At 36.4% G+C, this 26,877-nt stretch overlaps 2 protein-coding genes across 5 annotated transcripts in view; both read right to left on the bottom strand.

The window, feature by feature from the left end:
• The window catches only part of LOC115217193 (WD repeat-containing protein 43), a 37,329-nt gene extending 33,241 nt beyond the window's left edge, over nt 1-4,088 (bottom strand). For both annotated transcript variants that reach the window (XM_029786828.2, XM_036507091.1), the window contains exon 1: nt 3,867-4,088. In XM_029786828.2, coding sequence (XP_029642688.1) covers nt 3,867-4,052 — 186 coding nt within the window. In that variant the 5' untranslated portion in view covers nt 4,053-4,088. The remainder of the gene's footprint in view (nt 1-3,866) is intronic.
• Nucleotides 4,089-5,545: 1,457 nt separating this feature from the next.
• LOC115217399 (UDP-glucuronosyltransferase 2B20-like) overlaps nt 5,546-26,877 on the bottom strand; it is a 29,195-nt gene continuing 7,863 nt past the window's right edge. For all 3 annotated transcript variants that reach the window (XM_036507090.1, XM_036507089.1, XM_029787085.2), the window contains exons 2-3: nt 24,132-25,790; nt 5,546-5,598 (exon numbers count right to left, since the gene is read on the bottom strand). In XM_036507090.1, coding sequence (XP_036362983.1) covers nt 24,240-25,766 — 1,527 coding nt within the window. In that variant the 5' untranslated portion in view covers nt 25,767-25,790 and the 3' untranslated portion in view covers nt 5,546-5,598; nt 24,132-24,239. The remainder of the gene's footprint in view (nt 5,599-24,131; nt 25,791-26,877) is intronic.

The raw sequence follows: 26,877 nt of genomic DNA, 5'->3' as shown, positions 1-26,877 counted from the left end.
GCAACTCAAAATAAATACAGTAACGAAAGGGTTAAATTAAATGGCTCAATTAGCCACAATTGCAGCTACTGGGGACCTGAGAATCTGCATATCATACAGGAACATCATGTTAATTTACCAGGAGTTACAGAATAGTGTAACTTATCAGTAAAAAAATTGGACCATTCTTTTTCGACAGTACTGTGACTGGTGCCAGTCACTCAGGACACTCTTGACATGCCAAGTATTCAACAAGGCTTTGAAGCTGTTTCCCTGCCACTACCATAGTAATGTAAGGGCCTGCCTTGATCAGACAGGTGGATTACCCAAAGAAGTTCATTAGCATACCGTCTATGCTCATCAGACCTCTCATCACTAGGCTTTATTATATGGAGAATTTTGAAAGATTTACAGTTCAAATCCATTAATATTTGATGAATTGACAGTTCTTGAATGAGAATGCACACAAATACCAAATAAAATGTTTCTTATTTGAGGAATATTTGAAGGATCAAATAAGGATGCTTGCGACTAGAATCCTTCAATCACCTCTGCCTACGCCGCATCCTTCGTGTCCGATGGCATCACTTTGTCTCCAACAATTCAGTGTGACACCAGTGCAGAATCACCCCCCTCCGACAAGTCATTCCAACGAGACATCTGCGTTGGCTGGGTCATGCCCTCCGGCGTCAACCAGGAGAATTCATCTACGAAACAAATGCCCCAGCTCCCCTTCAGGGTTGGCGAAACCGATGCGGTGGACAACGAAAAACCTGGCTGATGACAGTCAAGGCTGATCTAGAACCCAACCTAGGCCCCCATGTCTACGGCGTTCACTGCTGGAATAAGGAGTGGTTGGAGATCACTCGGTCATTAGCCTCAAATCGCCAGGCCTGGTCGGCGTTTGTGAGAGATGCAGCAGTGAGGATGAATGAAGCCAGCTCAACCCACCCCGGGTAAATGCTGTCAAGTCAAGTCAGTCAGAAAATGTTCCTTGATCATTGCTTCAATTTATCAGCAGTGCCTTAACCAGAACAGTCATCAGTTTGAAAATAGGCATTCATAAAAACAAATTGTGTGTGTGTATATATATATGGTAAAACATGAAATGCACTGGTGTTGGCGTCACATAAAAAGCACCCAGTACATTGTCAAGTGGTTGGCGTTAGGAAAAGGCATCCAACTGTAGAAGCCATGCCAAAGCAGGCAATGGAACCTGGCATGGCTCCTGGTCTTGCCAGCTCCTGTTAAATCGTTCAACCCATGCCAACAGATGATGATGCCATGAATGAAAGAGAAATTAAAAACAATGATATATAATCAAGAACTGAGAAACCCCAAAGTAGGTTTTATCATTTCTAAGGATATATCACTTCTCCGATTCCCTCTTTTTAATGACTACTAATTAATTTAATCCAGTGTTTTGAATGTAATTGTTAATAACCAGAAACTTCTGCTTGATATCCAATTTTGTTCTTTGACACTTTAGACATTTTGAACAGTATCTGTGCTCTGCAATGGTGCTGCTTCCATTTCACCATGACTGACTAACATTCATTATCAACATGCAATTTGAAAGCATCATTAAAACATTTAAAGAGTTTGTGTTTAATCAAATTACTGTAATAAAGAATGCAAGTAATCAACAAAAAAAAGAAAAGTTCTTAAGGTCTGCCATCCCCAACACTAAAAGTTACTGCTACCCCAGTAACACAACACCAACTGATAAACATTTTTAACTTCACAATCTATAATCTGTCCATTAACCCTTTCGTTACCAACCTGGCTGAAACCGGTTCTGGCTCTGAGTACAAATGTCTTGTTATCGTAAGTCTTGAATTAAAATCTTCCACCAAACAATTTATGTTCCCAACACTAGCTGAATGACAACTAAGTTATTTTACTAAATTCTTTGTTATATTTAGAATTAATTGAGAGAAACACAGAGCTTCTCAACAGAAATACAGTAACGAAAAGAGCCAGTATTCGACTTTGCTTGTGGTTGATCAGCCGTGATTTTGTGTGTTGTCTTTTATCTAGACATTGTATATTTAGGATCATGTTATTCAATACATCAATCTCCTGTAAGACACAATGGGGTGCTATTTGAGGAAGATTTGGTTACAGTGTCTACAAATCATTCAAGCAACAATGACACTTTGTTATTTCATATTTAGAAAATGAGAAAGGAATTTTATTTTTACATTCTGTTTAAAACGGCCGGAGCTTTCCTGCAGCTGGTGTATTCCATACTATGGAAGAATATTTCCTCAGGACAATTCCTAACCATCAGTTTCATATTGTAGATGGGAAGCAAATATCAGATTTAGATTATTTCTTTTAAAGTGTAAATAGTTAAACTATTGTGGGCTGATCAAAGTGGATAATGTGCCGGTGCCACGTCAAAAGCACCCAGTACACTCTGTAAAATGGTTGGCTTTAGGAAGGGAATCCAACTATAGAAAGCATACCAAAGCAGACAATTAGAACCTGGGCAGCTCCTATCAAAACGTCCGACCGATGCCAGCATGGAAAATGATAAAGAATATTAACTAAACAATGTAGTTAAAGGAATTTCCTGAGAGTTCTAATAATGCAGAGTAGGTCGACCACTTGCAATAGTGGTACTTTAGGACCCGGTTAAGATTGGTAAATATGTATATGATATGATATGATAAAGGACCTTCCAGCCATAACTTCCTGTTCTTGTTCTCCAGACAGGTTTCCATGACATTATCCAAAGTCTTTTTTTGAAGAGGAGGTGTAATTTAATGAATACGTGGCTGTTATTTCTAGCAGATCGAGTTTCAGAGACACTCTCATTATCTATTTGTTAATGTACTATACTACTAGGTGGGGACTCTATCCGAACAGGAGATGCAGTTAAGTTCATAAACATTACTCTTGAATGAGGAGGGCCTTTTCAATTGGTCGATCGGCTAGAAATAAGTCAAATCTGCTTTAAATTACATACTACAGCCATAAAAAGCGGAAGGATATACTGAATAATGCAATCCTCGATACATCATACCAGGAAAAAAGGCAGGATAGTCAGGGTTGGAGTACTTACGATCAAGGGGTCAATTTTGATCAAATCTGGTTTTCGCCTAAACAGAAAACTTAGAATTGATTCCACGAACTGAATCGTTGTAATTCGAAGGTGTGGAATTTTATTAGCATTACCATTTTCAGCTACCTGTCATTATGGGTGTAATTACAAAGAACACCGAAAAACTGTTATGCTGTTAACAAAACGACTATAACAGGTGCGACAGTACAAGAGTCCAATACACAATTTGAAGTTCGAATTTTTTTTTAAAATTAAAAATATATTAAGGGATGGGGTTGGAAGTCAGAATTAGAGAATCAGCAAAAAAATAATAATACTATACTTCTTTAAAAAATAAATAAAAGCATATGTAAAATACAGTAGAAAACCAATCAATCAATCATTAAGTTTCATTTACTAAATCGAATATTAGAATAAAAATAAAATCTCTACATCTCTCGATTACTTTATATGTAGGTGGATGGAATGATATGCATTATTCGAATTATACGTACAACGATTTTTAGCTTATACCAGACAAGAATTCCAATATAGCCCGAAGATTTATTAAAACGTGTAAACTTAAAACGAGCACATGGTGATAATTAGTGACAGGGCAATGTTTCAACGCATATGTAATAAACAACAACATGCTGCAGAAGTTTGATGAGACGAACAATTGGTGAAAAAAAGGCAAACAGCTGTCCCCGAGCCATACACGAAACAACCAGGGAAAATTTGAAACATCGAAGTAAACTTGTAATTTCGGAAGATAAAAGGGAAAATATATTTAAAAAAAAAAAAAACGATAGTAAGGAAGAAAACGGTGCTGGCTTACCGGAGATCGGACAGAGGGATGCCAAGCGAGGCAGCTACAAGTCGCCGCTAAATGTGAACTTGGAGTAAACTCATCTTTTAATGTGCCTGTCTGAGTTTCCCATACTTTAATGATGCCATCAACGGAAGAATGTATTAAATAATTGCCATTGGGAGAGAATTTCACAACTTCTGTGGCAGCCATCATTAAGAGACAAACACGTGGGGATTCACTGCGCACGCGCAGTAGATGACTGAGCTGAAGCAAAACTTATTTCCGGTGTTTGAATCTTGGTTTCTATTTGGGTCATTGGACTCTCTGGCATTGCATTGTCCCTCTCTTGATGTTTGGCGATTAGCTTAAGACACGGTCTGATTTCGATCTCCGTTTGGAGCTTACCCACTTCTTTTACATCGACTGGATCATAACAGTGCTGCAACATATTAAATATTGACTTAACTGTTCTATGAAAAATCATAGGTGATACGTTATTCAAAAGGGACATGACAATCTAGCTGTTTGTTTAGTCCCTGGATAGCTCTGAGCAAAAAACATCTAAGATCGAATAATCTTCTTTCCTTCCTTCCTTCCACCATATCATATATTTGAAGGAGATTTTGACCCCTACACGGAGGCTCCTCCATCGGATCGTAACAACTTAAGCCTCCTGGAAAAAATATCAATGTTCAATTGCTATGATTAAACACACGCGCGCACACACACACACACACACACACACACACACACACACACATACAGACACACACACAGACACACACACAGTGAGTATGACTTATTTGGATCTACCATGCTTTTGGTACCTTTGTAGTTACGAACAAACATAAATACTCACTTTTTGTAAATAAAAAAAAAACATTTTATTTAATTAATCACGACTCTTTAAACGTGCAAATATGTAAATTACACTACCCACTAAGGTACTAGCTTAAATTATGACTGCATTATATTAAAGATGCATACTTTATACATATCGATTCGGGAGGGAAACCAAGTTCGCCTTCTCTGAGGTGCAGTCAACAAATTGTGAAACGGTTTGTCAGGAGACTCCACCACTACTTTCGCTTGCTTTTTTTTTTCTGCACATCAAAAGCATAGATAGGATGTTTCTCTATATTTTAAAAATTTCATCTCTAGTGAGGTTTTGTAATATTTTTACATAGCAGATAGATATAAGCGACACAGAAGTTCTTAAGATGATAAATGAATGTCTTCGGAGTGTTGGATTTCTAGTTCTAGTCAGAACACCCATCTAGGAGATAGAAAGTCCGAACTCTAAAATCCCATTGTCTTGTGGCTTACCTTGGTGAAGAATAGGAGGAGGAAACTTCTATATAAAACTTATATTAGTGAAAACGTTAAGAATCGTTTTTTGACACATGACACTCATATTTAGAGAGGCGGCACAGGTGCCAAAAGGTTTTCGTGGCAAATATCATGCCAACAAATTTACGAGGTGCCAAGTTTACTTAATTTCTTTTCATTTGTTCGCTTCCGTGATTATATTGTTGTTTGGTGTTCTTGTTGCGTATTCTTCGATTGTGTCGCGTCTTACCTTTCTATTATAACACCATAATAGAAGATATTATAGGAATATTAGTTTTCAAGTTTGACACGAAGCCAGTAAGTTTGGAAAAGGGGCCTAATTGATTACACAGAACCCAGTGTTCCACTGGTACTTAATTTATCGATTCCAAAAGGATGAAATGCAAAGTCAACCTCGACGGAATTTGAACTCAAAGCGTCAAGACAGACGAAATGCCACTAAGCGTTTTGCAGGACAGGCTAACGATTCAGTTTGTTCGCCGCCTTACATCATAGGCACTTTATTTTTGCAACTTTTGGAAAAATAAATAGTGAAGTCGAATACCTTAGATATTTTGTCCGACTCTAACGGTTCTAACAATTTACTGCTTAATTAGGTTAGTGCTAACTGGTAGACTTCTCATCAAAAGTGTCCTATTCGTGACAGTCTCGTGTTTGTTACCTTTTAACCTTCTGCAGTCATGTGTGGTCTTAAATTACCTCGCATTCAATCTATGCCCAATCCACGAATAAAGACCTCGAAAATATCTCCCAATGGATGCAACGCCAATCTTTTTCTCTCCCACCAGCAAAATGGCACAATCCCTTCATATGTCAAAAAACATTATCATATCACCCTTCTAGGTATGAACAACATACTATTAGAATCCTTAAAGTCGTCACGAATACTACACCTCACTGGCGCTAAGGATATCTCCTAGAGAACACAACTCTTCAACTTAACAAAGGCTGCGTTTGAAACACCGTTAAATTTTTTACAAAACTCAGAGGTGGGCCCCACAATAGAGAACTGCTCCTACACCCGGAGCAGTGCTGCTACTACACATGCAGACATCTCAGATTGCATTCAGAGAAAAGCTTTCGACAGATTAACATGAAGTCGCTCACCAACCCACTACAGCCTCTGGACAACCTCTTTTTGCTCTTTCATTACTAGAGTAGTTTCTGTTCGTTGGAGTTGGTTGAACTTGTAGTGGACCTTGCAAGCATGAAGTGGATTCGATCCACCATAGCCACATTTAAATTAACACTGCAACAAAACTTTTCCCAAGGTGGAACAATGGTTTTTTTCTCTGACAGCAGTTTTACATTTTCCAGATGTCTTTAGGTAGGCCGAAATAACATCTTTAACACTTGACCCTTTCTAACCTCTTCTACTTCACCAAAAACTAGAATAGAGATAACAAGACCACCAACTAAATCTATTGTTCTCAATGATATATCTATTATTCTAGGTAGTTATAAAAGCAAGCATACCCCAAGCAAAAATCAGTTAGTCACAGTCGGTGACGACTCAATGAGAACGAAGTCTGGCTGACCAGCTAGAACCTTGGTCAAGGGGAGAAATGAAGTTTACTGTCAGCAACTGTGAGACAACATCCCACACCCTACAACTCTCACTAGCTCTAATTCTATTCTCTTACAACATCATTCTATCTTTCTCTGTATTTACTACTAAACAATGAAGAGGACACAAACACAAACTTTACTTCGCATGCTTTAGGATGTATCAAAACCTGCCCGTCGAGGCAAGGTATTTGCAACGTAACGGTAAATAAATATTTCCTTAAAACTTCATGCATTGTTCATCTTTCACAGCTGACAACTTGCCGTCATAACAACTAATTTTTATCGTTGCAACTGCTGACTCCGACATTATTGTTTACAAATCAATGTTACCCATTACACACTCTTGTTGCCTTTACCTAGATATTTCTGACAACTTACGAGGTGCATTCCAGAAATTTTGAGACTTTTTTTTTTCAGGAGAGGTAGGTGTAACTGTTCTGTACCATTACAATTTTAGTATATTATTACTATACATTTATTAAGCTGACCTGCACACTTTTGCTATTCCAAATTGAAGGAGACGGCTGCAACAGTACTTGGAACACACCTTACAAACAAGGACAGACAAACGGATTAAGTCGATTACATCGACCCCAGGGCGTAACTGGTACTTAATTTATCGACCCCGAAAGGATGAAAGGCAAAGTCGACCTCGGCGGAATTTGAACTCAGCTGTGCAATCAGAGCGATGGTGGTTAATAAAGTGGAAGTATTTCGACCCCAGACAGATATAAGACCAATATTATTAGAACCCAGAGGCCCTCTTGGTAAACAACCACGACGATATTTGTGGTATCAAAATGGAATTTCACTTTCTAAGTAAAACATTATTTTTTACTTTCATTTTATTACCGAGATTTACTGGTTCAGCTGAACACTTTCACTTTCGTTTTAAAATCGAAATGTCGAAACCATTGAGGTTTCGACATTTCGATTTTAAATTAAATTCATTTCAGTAATTAATTTTTTATTTCTTATCCTGCACAACTTAAACGTATTTTCATTTTGTTTCCATGATATTTTATTTTTTCTTTAATTTAATTTTTTTCTGATGATCATACACTGCATAAAATTTAGCAATCCAGCTGAAAAGAAAAATTAAAGAAATAAAAAAGATTTACGGAAATTGCCGACGAAATATTTTGGATCTTTTCGGTTTGACCGGCAGTTTTTTAAAATAATTTCCACGTAACTAAACACTTTTAAACTTCGTATACTGGTAAAATGTGTTTATAAAACATCTTTTTCTCTTGGCTTTATTGAAAAAATTCTATAGTTTGTAAGATATTTTTTGTTTTTTTACTTCAATTTCTGCAATTTCAACCAATCAATGACGTCTATTGAGGTGAAAACATTCTGTGCCGTATGAATATGTCCTTCGTTTAAGAAACAGATTGGGTTTATTTACATTTCTGAAGAAAAAAAAAAAGATTCCCTTCCCCCCACCTCTAACCCTAACCCTAAAACAGATTAAAATGCAATAGATCGATACTAGGGTCATAATTATGGGTGACAATTTCATATGACACCGCTAGAAAAAACTGTGATTCAAACCGAAAAGATCCGATTGTTACCATTTCCAACTCTGGAACAACCAGCATAGAGCTGACCACGGGAAAAAGTACTGCAGCATGAGGTGAAGTCCAACGATTTTTAGGGATTGCCCTTGAGGCTTCTTAATTGACACTGCAAAACTAACTCCTACAGGAAATTGAAGTCTCTTGAAATCAAAATCAAAAGGCGCAGGAGTGGCTGTGTGGTAAGTAGCTTGCTAACCTACCACATGGTTCCAGGTTCAGTCCCACTGCGTGGCATCTTGGGGAAGTGTCTTCTCCTATAGCCCCGGGCCAACCAAAGCCTTGTGAGTGGATTTGGTAGACGGAAACTGAAAGAAGCCTGTCGTATATATCTATATATAGATATATGTATGTGTGTGTGTGTTTGTCGCCCTAGCATTGCTTGACGACCGATGCTGGTGTGTTTACGTCCCCGTCACTTAGCGGTTCAGCAAAAGAGACCGATAGAATAAGTGCTGGGCTTACAAAGAATAAAGTCCTGGGGGTCGATTTGCTCGACTAAAGGCGGTGCTCCAGCATGGCCGCAGTCAAATGACTGAAACAAGTAAAAGAGTAAAGAGTAAGAGAGTGTGTCGCTTTGTGTCTGCGTTTGTCCACCACCACCATTAGATAACTAGTGCTTGTGTGTTTACGTTCACGTAACTTAGCAGTTCGGTAAAAAAAAAAAAAAGGGACAGTTAAAAAAGTACTAGACATATAAAAAGGAAGAATTGGTGTCGATTTGTTCGATTAAAATCCGTCAATGCGGTGCCCCAGCATGACCGCAGTCTGATGCCTGAAGAAAGATAATAGACCCAATAAATATCTTAGTAAAACTTTAAGCTAAGGGAGGTAACTCTTATAAACCGTTTATCTCAGTAAAACTATGTCCAGTGAAACTTCTCATGGAAGTGTAGAGTGAGATATAGTGGTCCGGACAGACAGACAGGATATATTTACTCTTTTTCTCTTTTACTTGTTTCAGTCATTTGACTGCGGCCATGCTGGAGCACCGCCTTTAGTCGAGCAACTCGACCCCGGGACTTATTCTTTGTAAGCCCAGTACTTATTCTATTGGGCTCTTTTGCCGAACCGCTAAGTAACGGGGACATAAACACACCAGCATCGGTTGTTAAGCAATGCTAGGGGGACAAACTCAGGCACACAAACACACACGCACACACACAGACATATATATATATATACATATATACGACGGGCTTCTTTCAGTTTCCGTCTACCAAATCCACTCACAAGGCTTTGGTCGGTTTGAGGCTATAGTAGAAGACACTTGCCCAAGGTGCCACGCAGTGGGACTGAACCCGGAACCATGTGGTTGGTAAGCAAGTTACTTACCACACAGATATATATATATATATATATATATATATATATATATATATATTATATATATATATATGTGTGTGTGTGTGTGTGTGTGTGTGTGTGGTGTGTGTGTAACGGTATCAATTGATTTGGTACACAATATTACGATATGGAGTTTGTTATATAATCATCACAACAAACATGAACAATCAACGTCGCCCATTGTCTCCCTTGATAAAAGGACTTTCACTTTGTTTCCCGCCAAAACAATTAACTTGTACAACAACGGCAGTCGAATAAAGTATCTTGTATCGTTAACACGTTGTTTCAGTCTCTCTCATTTTCTTAATCTTTCATACTAAGTACTCACTACTTCCTTTAATACTCAATACAGTATATATATATAACAACAACATGGTGTCAGAATACTAAAAGAACCCAAAATACAGAAACCAAAGGAAAAAAGAAGTTGAAATCATACTTCAAAGACGAAATGGAACATTTACCGCATCCAAAAGACCTAGACTTTAATCAGGAAAATCTAGCCGCAGCATGGAAAAAGTGGAAAAAAGAATTCAATCTCTTTTTGATAGCAACAGAAAGTGACATGAAGCCAGACAAAGTAAAAACTTCAATGTTTTTAACTTGCATCGGTTCTAAAGGCCGAGATATCCATTCCACACTGGATTTCGATTCACCCGACGAAGAAATGAACCTTCAGACAGTAATCGAAAAATTCGATGCATATTGTGAACCCAGGAAAAACATAACTTTCCTAAGACACAAATTCTTCACATGTGGACAAGCGGAACATCAAAAATTCGATGAGTACGTAGTAGAGTTGCGCCAAAAGGCACAACAGTGCGAATTCGGCAACCTCACAGACAGTCTCACCAAAGATATTCTGATATGTGGAATCAGAGACATGAGATTAAGAGAAAGATTATTGAGAGAACCAAATTTAGACCTACAAAAAACAATTCAAGCAGGTCAGAGTGCAGAGCAAACACGACTCCAATCAAGGATGCTAAATGCCACATCCGAAACAAGAGATAACGAAATCTCGAGGGTATATAGTCAACACGACAGAAAAGGCGCCAAAACTCAAATAACCCGCCATATGCAATCCAGACATCAAAACGAACAAGGCGGAAGTGACAGAAAGCCCGCGAAGTTTCAAGCGCCAAGTCAACACTACGTCACTAACTGTCACTATTGTGGTTATAATCACAAAAGAAATAAATGCCCAGCATTTCACAAGACATGTGAAAAATGCAAGAAACAAGGACACTATGCAAAAATGTGCAAATCAAGAAAATTTGTACATAAAGTAGAGATACATACCGACGATGAATCAGATGACGATACACATGCACTCGAAATGATCACTGCAAATAATTCCCGCGTGCACAAAATCGAAAAGTTCAAGACTCCAAAAGACATTTGGACGGTCGAACTAAAAGTGAACAACTCGAATGTAACATTCAAAATAGATACAGGAGCAGACGTAACCGTACTGCCATTCAGAGAATATAGAAATATAATTCCAAAACCACAACTGCGAAAAACTTCAACTCGATTATCAGCTTATAATAACACAGCTATAAAAGTGCTAGGAAAATGCACAGCAGTCATTAAATACAAAGAATTATCAAAGCAAATAAAATTCATTGTTGCAAAAACAAACTCGCACGCAGTTATAGATGCAAAGACAGCTAAAGATCTGAACCTGATTCAGAGAATTTCAAAAATAAATTCGTCGAACACAAACGACATATTAGAAAAATATGAAGACTGTTTCGGAGAAATCGGCACTTTGTCAATAACACATCATATCACAGTGGATCCACAAATAACTCCTGTAATTCATCCACCAAGATCGGTTCCTTTTTCTATAAAAGAAAAACTCAACAAAGAATTAAAAAGAATGACAGAATTAGATATCATAAAACCTGTTAGTGAACCTACAGACTGGGTAAATTCCCTAGTCATCGTTAAAAAAGCCAACGGAAAACTCCGACTCTGTTTAGACCCCAAGAATCTAAACAAAGCCATAAAAAGGCAACATTTCAAACTCCCTACAGCGGAGGACATTTTTGCACAAAAGCATAACCCTAAATATTTTTCAAAACTCGATGCATCTAATGGATACTGGCAAATTCCAGTTGACGAAGAAAGCTCCCATCTTTTAACGTTCAACACACCTTTTGGAAGGTATCGCTTCACACGACTACCCTTTGGAATTCACAGCGCCAGTGAAGTTTTCCAAAAAGAAATTTCAAAAATAATAGAGGGCATAGAAGGAGCAAGAAATTCACAGGATGACATCATAATCTGGTCCAACACTTTAGAAGAACACACAAATAGACTACAACAAGTTTTCGATCGAATCCGAAAGCACGGATTAAAGTTAAATAAATCAAAGTGTATCTTCTATGAATCACAAATCAAGTACCTTGGGCATATATTAACCAGCGAAGGGATAAAACAAGATCCAACCAAGGTACAAGCAATCATTCACATGCCACTGCCAACAAGTAAAAAAGAATTACAAAGATTCCTAGGTATGACAAATTACCTATGTAAATTTTTATCTAACTACTCCGAAGTCACAGCACCATTGCGCCAGCTTCTACAGAGTGACACGTTATGGTCATTCGACAAACCACAAATCGAAGCAATAAAAAAGCTAAAAGAAATGATTACCAGAAAACCAGTGCTACAATTTTATGATCCAGATCTACCAATAAAAATAACTACAGATGCTAGTAAGCATGGGCTCGGAGCGATACTTGAGCAGAAACACAACGAAAGATGGCTACCTGTTTCGTTTGCATCTCGTGCAACAACTCAAGCGGAACAAAACTACTGTCCGATAGAGAGCGAAGCTCTCAGTATAGTTTTCGCATGCAAGAAATTTCATCAGTTTATATACGGAACTCATTTCAGAATCGAAAATGACCATAAACCGTTGAAGCAAATATTCAAAAAATCGATCACTAAATGCCCCCCCAGAATCCAAAGATTTCTACTAACATTACAAAGATATGATTTTGACCTAAACCACATACCTGGTAAAGAATCAATTGTTGCAGATACCCTATCACGTGCATACCTTGAGCAAAATACTCCAGAAGTATCAGACGAAGATATGAAATCGCACATTCATGCAGTAATAAAAAATTACCCCATAACCGACACTAAATTAAAAGAGTATAAAGAAGCCACTGCAGACGACCCGTCTCTACAGACACTCGTCACATATACAAGAACAGAATGGCCCCCAAAAGACAAAATACCAATAAACATCAAACCATTCGTATCTGTTCGTGATGAAATATCAATCGTCAATGGTCTCGTTCTAAAAGGTTCAAGAATAATTGTACCTAAGTCATTACGTAGAGAAGCTCTACAGGAAATACATACCGGACACATGGGTATCGAAAAATGCATAGAGAGAGCGAAGGAATGTATATACTGGCCCGGCATTAACGCTCAAATCAAAGACATGATTAACACATGCTCATACTGCATTGACTACAAAAATCAACAAGCAGCCGAACCACTAATAAATCATGAAATACCTACTACACCATGGACCAAAGTGGGTACAGACGTATTTCACCTGTCTGGAAATTCGTATGTCACAATTATTGACTATACAACAAGATTTTTTGATCTACACGAAATAAATGATTGCCAGTCAAAAACCGTAATCAAAAAATTAAAAGAAACTTTTGCTAAATTCGGAATTCCGCAAACAGTTGTAAGTGACAACGGTCCAGAATTCAATTCGGCTGAATTCAAAAAATTTGCAAAAAATTGGCATTTTCATCACACGAAGACAAGCCCGCATTATCATCAAGCGAATGGCATGGTTGAGAGAAATATACAGACAATAAAAAAGACGCTAAAAAAGGCATTCAAAAGTGACGAAGAACCTCAGTTAGCGCTCTTAGCATTACGCACGACTAAATTACAAAATGGTGCACCATCCCCTGCAAATCAAATAATGAATAGAACATTGCGAACAAATCTCCCAAACATATTACACGACAAAATTGGTATCAGGCCTCACGAAAAGAAGAAATCAAACATTACAACAGAACTCCCAGAGTTAAAACCACACGACACGGTTAGAATTAAGTTTAACAACAATTGGTTTAGAAGGGGCAAAATAATTAAAAAACTAGAGCAACCTCGTTCATACTTAGTAATAACAGAGGAAGGTAATACAGTCAAACGAAATAGACAACATATTCTTAAAACAAACGAACACGTTCGCATAACAGAAGAATTAGATTATGAAAATATATTTCCAAAGTCAACAAACACGCATGAAAAAACAAAAACACCACAACTACAGAATTCAACACTACAAAATAATAAAACCACAAAAAGTGGACGACGAATAATTATTCCCTGTAGATACAGATGATATAAAAAAAAAATTAAAAAAAAAAAAAAAAAAAAGGAAGATGTTATATAATCATCACAACAAACATGAACAATCAACGTCGCCCATTGTCTCCCTTGATAAAAGGACTTTCACTTTGTTTCCCGCCAAAACAATTAACTTGTACAACAACGGCAGTCGAATAAAGTATCTTGTATCGTTAACACGTTGTTTCAGTCTCTCTCATTTTCTTAATCTTTCATACTAAGTACTCACTACTTCCTTTAATACTCAATACAGTATATATATATAACAACAACAGAGTTAGCTGGTGTGACGATAAGAAATTGTTATTAAAACGGCAAGTTGTAAAATATGAATGATGAGAAAGATGCACAGTGTATAAAGTTTTAAGAAAGTATTTGCATCTTTTCGGTTTGAACGGCAGCTTTTTAAAAAATAATTTCCCCAGGAGTGGCTGTGTGGTAAGTAGCTTGTTTACCAACCACATGGCTCCGGGTTCAGTCCCACTGCGTGGCACCTTGGGCAAGTGTCTTCTACTATAGCCTCGGGCCGACCAATGCCTTGTGAGTGGATTTGATAGACGGAAACTGAAAGAAGTCCGTCGTATATATGTATATATATATATATATATATATATATATATATATATATATATATATATATATATATGCGTGTGTATGTTTGTGTGTCTGTGTTTGCTTCCCCTAGCATTGCTTGACAACCGATGCTGGTGTGTTTATGTCCCCGTTACTTAGCGGTTAGGCAAAAGAGACCAATAGAATAAGTACTGGGCTTACAAAAGAATAAGTCCCGGGGTCGAGTTGCTCGATTAAAGGCGGTGCTCCAGCATGGCCGCAGTCAAATGACTGAAACAAATAAAAGAGTAAAGAGAGAGAGAGAGAGAGTAACTAAACACTTTTAAACTTCGTATACTGGTAGAATGTGTTTATAAAACATCTTTTTCTCTTGACTTTATTGAGAAAATTCTATAGTTTGTAAGATACTTGTTTTATTTTCTTCAATTTCTGCAATTTCAACCAATCAATGACGTCTATTGAGGTAAAAAAAACATTCTGTGCCGTATAAATATGTTCCTCGTTTAAGAAACAGATTGGGTTTATTTACATTTCTGAAGAAAAAAAGATACTTTTAACCTAGTAAATATTTATATATGTAGCGAATCTTGCATGCGTGAAGTGGATTGTAGGTAACGGAGGTAACTGTCACAAAGATTTTGTATTAAATCCGAAACGTTTGAGTCAGTTTACCGACAGACAGAATGTCACGTTTATTATTATTATTATAGCTAGGTCGACTTTGCCTGTCGTCCTTTCGGGGTCGATTAAATAAGTACCCTTTGTCTGTCCTTGTTTGTCCCCTCTATGGGTAATAAAGAAATAGATTATTATTATTATTATTATTATTATTATTATTATTATTATTATTATTATCATTATTGTTACTTTTTTTTTTCTTCTTTCAAATTTGCTTCCATTTCTTGCCGAGTGTCTTCCCGACTCCTAGGGCAAAGAAACTCATAGTATACATTGGTAGGCCATTAAACCAAACTCAATAGTTCGTTCATTTAAAAAAAATAAAAAAAAAATTTTTTTTTAAAGTTAAATTAAAATACATGAGCAGCAACGGTTCTCACATCGACAATGCTCTTCTCAATACGTGTGATGTACCAGTTAAGACAATCTTTTGCACTTCTTGCAGGGATGGTAAGCCAGGGATCATTCTCATATAATTTTCGGTTCCCTTCTTGATCATTCCTAGTGCTCCTACGATCACTGGTATTGTAACCTCCTTGAGATGCCACATTTTCTCAATTTCAATGAGTAGGTCTTTATATTTTCTGAGCTTGTCAAACTCTTTCGCTGAGATATTGTGATCACAGGGGATGCTCATGTCGATCAATAAGCAAACTTTATTGTTTTGGTCTTTCACAACAATATCTGGTTTATTGGCCTTGATGGTTCGGTCTGTATGTACTGGAAAGTCCCAAAGGGAGATGACTCTTGTAAACCTTTGAAACATCTTACGGTCGCTTTATCTGCTAGAAATAGGTACTCAAATGCTCTTAGATGTTCAAGAACCAAATGAAGGGCAGATTTTCAACTCCAGGATCATCCTGCTTCCAAAAAGATATAATATGCCTATGTAGAGCAAATGTAGAGAGAGACAAGGGTCCTGGACCCACAAAATTTCATAATGTCTATTATTTAGTAAAGTAATGTTTAGTACAATGAATTACTTTGATGGAGGTTCTCTCTCTTAATTCTATATATATATATATATATTAGAGTAGCGTACGGTATACTCCTCGCTCGGATATTTACCACTTCCGAAGTTCCGCTCGCGATGAAACATATGTAGGCTAGATCTTATCTACTTCATTCATTAACTCTTGTGTGTGTGTGTGTGTGTGTGTGTGTGTGTGTGTGTGTGTGGTGTGTGTGTAGGTGTGTGTGTGTGTGTATGTGTGTAGGTGTGTGTGTGTGTGTGTGTGGTGTGTGTGTAGGTGTGTGTGTGTGTGTGTGTAGGTGTGTGTGTGTGTGTGTGCTGATGACCGCTACTGAGGTAGTAACACGTGTCAACATATTTCTGCTGGCCTCTTCACTTCATACTATTAGACTATTTTTTCCCTTCACCTTAAGGGTGTTTCGTTCCGCGATACCAACAATTTTGATTGCCTTCAGTTCTCAAAAATTGCTTAATGCTTTCATTATTGAACATACATTACTTTGATTATCTTAGATTGTTTTCCACTGGAAAATATCTCCCAAAATTTCTTCTGATAATGTCTATACTCTAAAATGTATATTATTTTAATCTTTTAGCTCAGCTATTTTGCTAGGGAATATTTTAGGGAAAAAAATTCAAACTAAACTGACAAAAATTTACTTTTGCATAATTTAATCTCTGATACTTAAAAGCACACGTCTGAAAATATTTTCTAAAAAACAAAAATTAAAAAAAAAATGTAAGAAGTTATGGAAGAGGGAAGGGGACAAAAATGAAAAAAAGATTTGAATTTTATTGAAAATTTTTTGATATCGAATCTTTGCTAAATTGCAATTTCAGTAACCAGTGCAGGTGTCTTGGGTTTGGTGTTTTTGCAAGAACTTCCACTTTGCGGTACACAGCACACATCTCCTATCATTTATGCGAGATCTGCGTCTTTCCATGATCCGCTAGTCGATATACTCTGCAATCTTCTCTATCCAATAATCTAATGTAGGCATGAGCAACTTCTTTCGAAAAGTGGGCCATACGAGACTTAGCTAATCACTAGGTGGAGTGCAAAAAAAAAAAAAAATTCAAAGTAACTTTTCGTTTCGTTTCGTTTCGTTTGGTGTGCCATTCAAAAAGTCTTGTGGACCGCAGTTTACCCATGTCTTATTTCCGTTTCAATTTTTCAGCTTACTTCAGTAATCCTTTCGACTTATTAGTAAAACAGAGCAAACAACTCCATTCAAAAGTACCCTCTCTCTTACCACACACATATCCAAAAGTACTTGATACAATGTTATCTTAGACATCGTCATAGAAGATTTAACGTTATGATTTAAAGATCTCACATTGGTTTGATGTTAGTTTTTCAGTTGAGGGAGATCACTCTTATATGTTACAATAAATAAATGCTAAATATTAATATGCTAATACCAACGTACGTACGTACCTGTGGTGTGTGTCACACTTAGTTGAAAGGAAGAGGTAAAAGGAGAGAAATAAAACTTGTTAAGCAGAGGAAATATAGTTGAAGTGAGAGGCAAAGAGGAGTGAGAGAGAGAGAGAGAGATTGATAACACTGAAAGGTAAGAGATATTATAACACGTTAAATGCAGGAGGATAGGTGAGGGGCAAGGAAATATAGAGGAGGGACGGGTATTGAGATTTTTTTTACGGAAATTAATGAACAGAACAGCTGTGATTTTTGGTAAGTCAGCTGTTACAACAGAAGGAATACTGAAAACACTGGAAAAACTTTTCGTTTTGGACGATATAAAGACTTTGAAAATATTGCCTATCTATCTATCTATCTATCTATCTATCTATCTATCTATCTATCTATCTATCTATCTATCTATCTGTCTGTCTGTCTGTCTGTCTGTCTGTCTGTCTATCTATCTATCTATATCTATCTATCTATCTATCTATCTATCTATCTATCTATCTATCTATCATCTATCTATCTATCTATCTATCTATCTATCTATCTATCTATCTATCTATCTATCATCTATCTATCTATCTATCTATCTATCTATCTATCTAGCTATCTATCTATCTATCTATCTATCTATCTATCTATCTACCTATCCACTTTTTCTTTTTTTTTTTCGTATTTCCTCCTCTTCTTCCCAAAAAGAAAAGTTCTACTTTGTATTTTGTCCTGTCTGTGTTCAGCTCTGCGTGGCCAATAAATAAGGCTGTGTAGTAAAAAGTGTGCTTCCTAATTACATCGTTTTCGATTCAGTTCATCTCTGTGGCACATTCGTAAATATCTTCTATAGCCCCAGGCCTTATGAGTGGATTTGGTAGACAAAAAAATGAAAGCTCATCATATATATGGCTTTGGTTGGCCCGAGGCTATAGTAGAAATCACTTTCCCAAGGTGCCACACAGTGGGACTGAACCCAGAACCATGTGGTTGGTAAGCAAGCTACTTTTATTCATTTCATTTGCCACAGAGGCAGTACAAAGAAGGGTAGATTTGCGGGCTGGACAAGACATTGATGAGTTGAATGATAATAATACAAGATGATAAGGATGGGAGAAAACAGAAAGCACCAAGCCCACCCTCTGCTTCTCTAAAACATCGTTCTTTAAAAACACATATACAGAGGTATTAACCCTCTTACAATTTAAAATACAATATATTTGGACTAAAAAGTCCACACAAATACAGCAAGCTACTTACCACACAGCCACCCTTGCGCTTATATATTATATATACTAAAGTTAGTTGCATCAGATGCAAGTCTGAGGAAGTTCTTCTCCAACACCTGAAACTACAAATATTATGTAATTTTTCTTTGCAAATGGATATGGTGCAGAAACATTTGTAGCTTATAATGAAAAATGTGTTAAAGAATTTTCTCTGTCTTCTTCTCATTGGACACACACACACACACACACACATATATATATATATATATATCACCGTGATCACCGTGACCGACCAGGATATCAGATGTTGCTACACATCGCTGGTCACAATGCGCTTCGCATTGTTTTAGCCTTCAAATGACGCCACCCCACTGGCTAAGCGAGCAGGCCAACAGAAGAAAGAGTGAGAGATAGTTGTGGTGAAAGAGTGCAGCAGGGACCGCCACCACCACCCTGCCGGAGCCTCACATATATATACATATATAATATATATATATATATATATATATATATATAATATATATATATACATATATACATATATACATATATATATATATATATATATATATATATATATATATATATATATATATAATATATATATATATATATATACTAGCAGCTAAGCCCGGTTTCACCTGGTCTGTTTGGATGATGTGGCTGTGATCGTTTTCAGTTAGACATAATCTATAACAGTGTTTCTCAACCTTATCATTTTGGTGGAACAAACAGGGGGAATTCCTTTAGAAAAGTTTTTAATTGATTTTCTCGGTAACTGTAGGGGCTAGGAAAAAAATACAAACTGCAGTCCAATCTATGCACACGTCTCCATATGTGTGCCATTTTTCACGTGAATCCACCCAGCCGTTTGGCTGTGAACCTCAAGAGAAGAAAGAATACAACAATCACCCACGTCCAATTTATATTATAGATATATAGATATAAAAAAATAATAATAATAATGAAATTATTGTATACAGATATATATATGTATCAAATGAAATAAAAAACAGAACACAAAGGATGTCACGGTACACGTGTTTCAAGCTTTATAAAACAACTTATTCTTACATCAATGTATAATCAACATAACAGATGGTTTAACCCTTTTGTTACTGTATTTATTTTGAGAAGCTCTGTGTTTCATTCAATTTATTTTAAATATAACAAAGAATTTAGTAAAATAACTTAGTTATCATTAAGCTAGTGTTAGGAACAAAAATTGTGACTAAGATTTGGTGGAAGATTTTAATTCAAAACTTATGAAAACAAGACATTTGTACTACAGAGCCAGAGGCGGTTTTGGCCAGATTGGTATCAAAAGGGTTAAAGCTCTCTTCAGCCGCATGTAATTGCTATACCAAGACCTGTATCACATTATGAAAAGTCCGAAAAGGAACATTTGGTATTATCTATTAATGGTAGGTATATTGAGTTTCACTGAGAAAGTATGTTTGTAAATCTTCATAATGAAATAGGTGTGCAGGGTATTATTGGACTTCGAAAATCCGTCCATACTGTATCATCAGTCAATACAGAGTGAATGCTGGGTAGATTCTAGCGGGTTCATTCCTCTTGTAAGGGAAGGAAATAAGGAGAATTGAAGGTTGAGAAGAAAAAGAAAAAGAAGAATAGAGGGGAATAGAAGGAAACGGTAATAATGATGGGATCACAAGTAAAAATATAAATATAAAATGGATATAATACAATAAAATATAATAAAATATAAAAATATAAAAAAGTATAAAAAGCGGAAGGTATAAAGCCATAAATTCTAGAAATGTATCATAAAAATGTAAAATGTACAAAAATAAAAATAAAAGGATACAAAGACAAAAGAATTAAGATAGAGAGATAAGATGTTAAAAAGTTTTGATGCTGTGGTCAGCTTCATAAATTACTTCTAATTACCGGAGGAAGGGCGAATGAAATTTGATATTGTTGTAGCGAGTGGTCAGTTTATGTCAATCTGTTGCTACATGCTTTAAGTATATCTTATACTAGCAGTATCGCCCGGCGTTGCTCGGGTTTGTAAGGGAAATAACTATATAAGCATTTTTAGAGAGTTACTTCCCTTATATAATAGCCAAAAATGCATTAAAAATGGGAAAAAAATGTAACTATATAAGTATTTTTAGAGAGTTACTTCTCTTATATAACAGCCAAAAATGCATTAAAAATGGGAAAAAATGATGGTAAATTTTTTTTAAAATTGTAGACTCATCGTAGACGCGCGCTAATACCCAGAAGGGATCGATATGAATCACGACTATAAGATACCCGGTTTTGGTTAAACTGCACCGCAAAATGTGAGAGTAGTTAGGAATCTAAATCGTAGGAGACAGACACCACACAACTTCACTTTTATATATAAAGGTGTGTGTGCGTGTGTGTGCCTACATACTTACCCACGCGCACATATATAAACCTGTTTCATACAACTAATGATATGTACGGATGTAGGTATCATTACACACACATAACCATACCCATGTAAAACTCAATAAACATATATATATATATATATATAAAACCTTTTATAGAACTGTGCATCGTTAGAGAACTTTTGAAGTCTGCTTACAATCTAACTTTGCTTTTTATAGAACTCTCTTCAATACTTCATGAATGTAGCCTCACTCCCTAGGATGTTGGAAAACTCTGGCTGATGAATACGGGACACTTGTATTTGCTGCAATATTTGCAGCTTTTAATAAAGCTGTTCTTCATATGAAACAATTGTACTGAACAACTAATCCATTCTTGTTGCTTTTTTCTTGTATATATATATATATATATATATATATATATGCGTGCGTGTACATATTCACACATGCTCACACATACACACACCCGCGCACATATACATACATACGTACACACACACCTATATATACATATTTGTATATGCATATATATATATATATATATATATACACCCACCTATATACATACATGTATATGCACACATATATATACATACATATATACATACACATACAAATGTACACCTACACATACCTAACGCATATACAAGTATACGTACATATACATGCACACATATGTACATATCCACATACCTATACATTCCCGAATATACAAGCACACACACACATATATATATATATATATATATATATATAATATATATATATATATGTATATATATATATACATATACACTTACATATGCATACACACACACACATATGCATACATATATACATACACATATATACACCCCCGCATATACATACATAAAAATAAACACATATACACATATACATATATGAGTATGATATCCTAATAGTTTTATTTGAAAAGATACTATATTTATCATCATCATTCATCATCGTTCGACCGTGGTCGAGACAATGGAATTTACCATGCTACGCCAGACTTCACGGTCCATCATGGCATTACGGAGGTCCTGTTGCGGGATGCCTGTATCCCTGGAGATTACATCGTTTTCAGCTCTACAACAATGTCCAGCAAACTGGACTCTCCTACCTTTCACAAGAGATGACACAGGTGGTAATTTCCCATATATTTGCATTTTGGTTGGATGGCGCTTCCATGAGAAATTTTGAGCTCTCATAAGGAGGTGAATGTAAGTTCCATCCAACCGCCTCTCAAGCTTCTTTGATAACGTCCAGGTTTCTATATTTATGAGTGGGTGGAAAGTTATTTGATATTATTGAAAGTATTTTTTTGCATAATTTACCCTTAACTGCTATATTATATGGTATGTTATACCATATATAGTTACGTAATCTACCGTTCTTACTCTTGTGTCTTCTAATATTATCTGTGATACTCCTATTGGTAGGGTTTTCATAAACTAAATTTCTATTGGTGTGATTTCTATCTGTTTGTTTCTTCGTCCCGTTTGAATTTAAATTTGAATTTATATTAGTTGAATCTGTGTTTTTATTGCAACTATTTAATTTCATTTCATTTAATTTTAAATTCAAATTTAAATGATTGGTTCCGGAATCCTTAGTTCATTTATGTGATGGAGTTTTCTTGATGACGGATGTTCTAGGCGGTTTATCATATGATTTTTTGCCGAAAGATATTTTCTGGGAGTACCCAGCGTTAGAGAGGGCTTGGTTATAGTGATGCACGTAATCACCGAAGATACTATTGTTTGACGATAACTTAATTAGTCTGTCAGAGACAGCTTGGACTGTGGTATCAACTATACAGGGTGGGTGATTGGATGATGTGTTAATATATCTAGTGGTTTCTTCTGGTTTCCTATAGGGGTAGTGAAGGCCATTGTCTCTCTGCTACTAGCTAGCATATACAGGTGCTTACACTTATCAAGTATTCACCCTGAATTTATTATATATATATATATATATATATGTATATATCACGGAGTGGTTGGCGTTAGGAAGGGCATCCAGCTGTAGAAACATTGCCAGATTAGACTGGAGCCTGGTGCAGCCTTCTGGCTTCCCAGAACCCCGGTCGAACCGTCCAACCTATGCTAGCATGGAGAACGGACGTTAAACGACGATGATGATGATGATGATGATATATGTGGCACATAAAAACACCATCTGAGCGTGGTCGTCAGCCAGCCTCGCCTGGCACCTGTGTCGGTGGCACATAAAATCACCCACTACACTCTCGGAGTGGTTGGCATTAGGAAGGGCATCCAGCTGTAGAAACACTGCCAGATCTGACTGGCCTGGTGCAGCCTTCGAGCTTGCCAGACCCCAGTTGAACCGTCCAACCCATGCCAACATGGAAAATGGACATTAAATGATGATGATGATGATGATGATATATGTATACACACATACACACACACACATATATGTACATCTATATGAAGGGGTGCTGAAAAGTTCCTGGCTTGAAGAGTATTGCAAAAACCTGGTTGGAAGACAAACCTTCCAAGTTCTTTTACAGGGCTTAGAAAAAAACTGAAGGAATGCTACAATGAGTGAGTCTGAGAGAGGAATATGTTGGAGAGCATAAATATATATGTTGTAGTTGCTAAAAGGTTAGCTGGCATGAAAATTCTTTGCTACTCTAGGCACAAGGTGCAAAATTTTTGAGGGGGGGGGGCTGGTTGATTAGATTGACCCCAGTACAGAACTGGTACTTAATTTATTGACCCCGAAAGGATGAAAAGAGAAATCAACCTCAGCAGAATCTGAACTCAGAACATAAAGACGAATGGCAATGCTGCTAAGCATCTTGTCCAGCATAGCAACAATTCTGCCAGCTCATTGCCTCACCAGTCAGTTACAATAACATTGCTTCTGTTTATTCTGTTTTCTTCTTTTTCGCAAAACAACATCGATAACATTTTGAAACCACAAACTTAACAACCAACACAACAGCTATGATTATAGCCAGAAATGTAGCATAGATATCCAGCATGAGAAATTGGTAAAGAGGCATATTTTGAGAGGGCGATCTTAAATAATCTCCGCCATACTTTATCACATGGTCTACATACCGAGCAGCCCTTTCTGCTGGGTGTTCTGGATGGGAATGAAATATTTCACTGGCAAGTTTTATATTAGTTTTATATTTTGAATTCTCAATCAGTTCGTTAATGTTTGATACAAGTTCATCTTTATTGTAATTATATATATCCATAGAAATTCCATATTCCTTTACGTGTATTTGATGGCCATTGTGAAACTGATCTGCAAATATCGGAAATCCAAGCATTGGAACTCCATGATAAAGAGCTTCAAACTGACCATTTATTCCACAATGTGTGATGAAGAGTTTTGTTTTTGGATGACCCAAAAGATCATTTTGTGGCAGCCATTGTTTTATGAGGATGTTTGATGCTAATTGCTTTGAGTCTGGTCGTTTCCAAATGACATCATACTTTATTTCTTTAAAAGCCTTCTCCATCTTCTCTATATGCTCTTTTGGTAACTCTCTTATGTAACCTCCAGAGGAAACAATGATGATTCCATGCTTAGACCTTTCAACAAACTCCTTTATGTCACCTTGTAGAGGCAATGAAGGATGAGTTGCTACTCCACCAATAAATACTTCAGAAGGGAGACTGGGTTTTGGATAACTCAGTAACAGATCACTCTCAGTTAAGAATAACTGAGCTTTTCGCAAAACGCTTTCAAATGGTATATCATTTTTTTCTGGGGCATATTCCTTGACACTCTTTGATGGGGAAACCATGGGGAAAAAGATAAAGAAGCTGCATGTTGCAATAGTGTTTTTAAGCTTTTGGAAAAATGTCATTTTATCAGAATGTGCAAAACTGAGAAGTGGAAACACAGCTGGATTCCAAGGAACTCTCCTTAAAGAAGGTGGTCCAAGAGCCAGACCTTGAAATAGAAATGGAATTGATAGCCTATATGGGACAATAGCTAAACACTGACTAAAGAAAGCAGAATCTACAATTGCTAAAGAGGCATTTAGTTCTTTTATAGAATGATACCAATCATTGTCTAAGAGGAAGTTGTCACACATTTTTTGTATCAGCTGTTTTATTTGAAGCCAGCTGCCTTCTTTCTTTCTTGAAAAGAATTTCATAGATAACTCAATAAATCTGCTTACATTTTGGTCTTCTTTAATAGGAATGAATTTAATTCCATTTCCGTTCTTGAAATGAGTTATCAGTTTAGGTGGCAATGAGAAGTAACTAGTGTGGCCATATACCTTCAATTTCATCGCTGTATGAATTTGGTTTTGAACATGACTGAACCAGGGCATTGAAAGGAAAAGTATATTATCAGCTTTGCTTGGTTGGTTTATTGATAATAGACTTAAATAGAAGAAGCTGAGTTTGAATGTTCTCATTGTGTTCATCTTTCTCACTGGATATTCTGTGACCTAAACAAAGAAATGAGTATCATGTTATTTACTGAATGGCAATTATGTCCATAGCTGTACAAGAAGCAAAATGCTCAGCATCCAAGATTTAAATAACTATATATAAAAGAAAGTCACAATTGAAAACTGATGCAACTGCAAGAGATCAAAGTTATGTCCATTAAAAGGAAATTCGCTAACAAAAAAAATGCAGTCTATAAGGAAATAATACTGTAAAAAGTAAAAACCACCAAAATTTATATTTAAACTACAAGCAAGACAACACAAACACTTCTGTAACATTTAAATATGAAATAGAATGTCTCTATTATGCAAATTTGAATTTTAAGAGAGAATGTTACTGATATAAATATAAGCTGGACATTAATAGACAATGTTAACCCTTTCATAAATGTTTCCAAGATATGCTCCCTGTGTACTGCAGAAAAATATTACTTCTCTCCATTTTGAATAGGAATATTCCTATCCAAAATGGAGACAAGTGCCAACACTTTCTTGTGGCAATCTTGAACAATTGTGAAGATCTCTTTGCATGAAAACTTTGGTGGCCTCGTTAACCTACAAATAAGTGATATTTATCCATTACTGCACTGTTGATCACTCATCCTCACTGTTTGATATTAACCCACATACATGTTTATATATATATATATATCCTCCTCCTCATCATTCAATGTCCATTTTCCATGCTGGTATGAGTTGGATGCCAAACACTCCAAGAGTGTAGTGGGTGCCACTGACCTGATACTGGCATATATATATATCATCATCATCATCATCATCGTTTATATATATATATATGTATATATATATATACATATATATATATGTATACATATATATATATATATATATATATATATATATGCACATACATATATACGACGATCTTCTTTCAGTTTCCATCCACCAAATCCACTCACAAGGCCTTGGACAGCCCGAGGCTATAGTAAAAGACACTTGCCTTAGGTGCCATGCAGTGGGACTGAATCTAGAACCATGTGGTTGGTAAGCAAGCTACTTACCACACAGCCACTCCTACGCCTAGGAGTTGTTTATTCTTTCTTGACAACACATGCAAAATTGA

The sequence above is a fragment of the Octopus sinensis genome, linkage group LG11 (genome assembly GCF_006345805.1).
Source record: "Octopus sinensis linkage group LG11, ASM634580v1, whole genome shotgun sequence".
NCBI lineage: Eukaryota > Metazoa > Mollusca > Cephalopoda > Octopoda > Octopodidae > Octopus > Octopus sinensis.
This window is presented reverse-complemented; position numbering and strand designations above follow the sequence as displayed.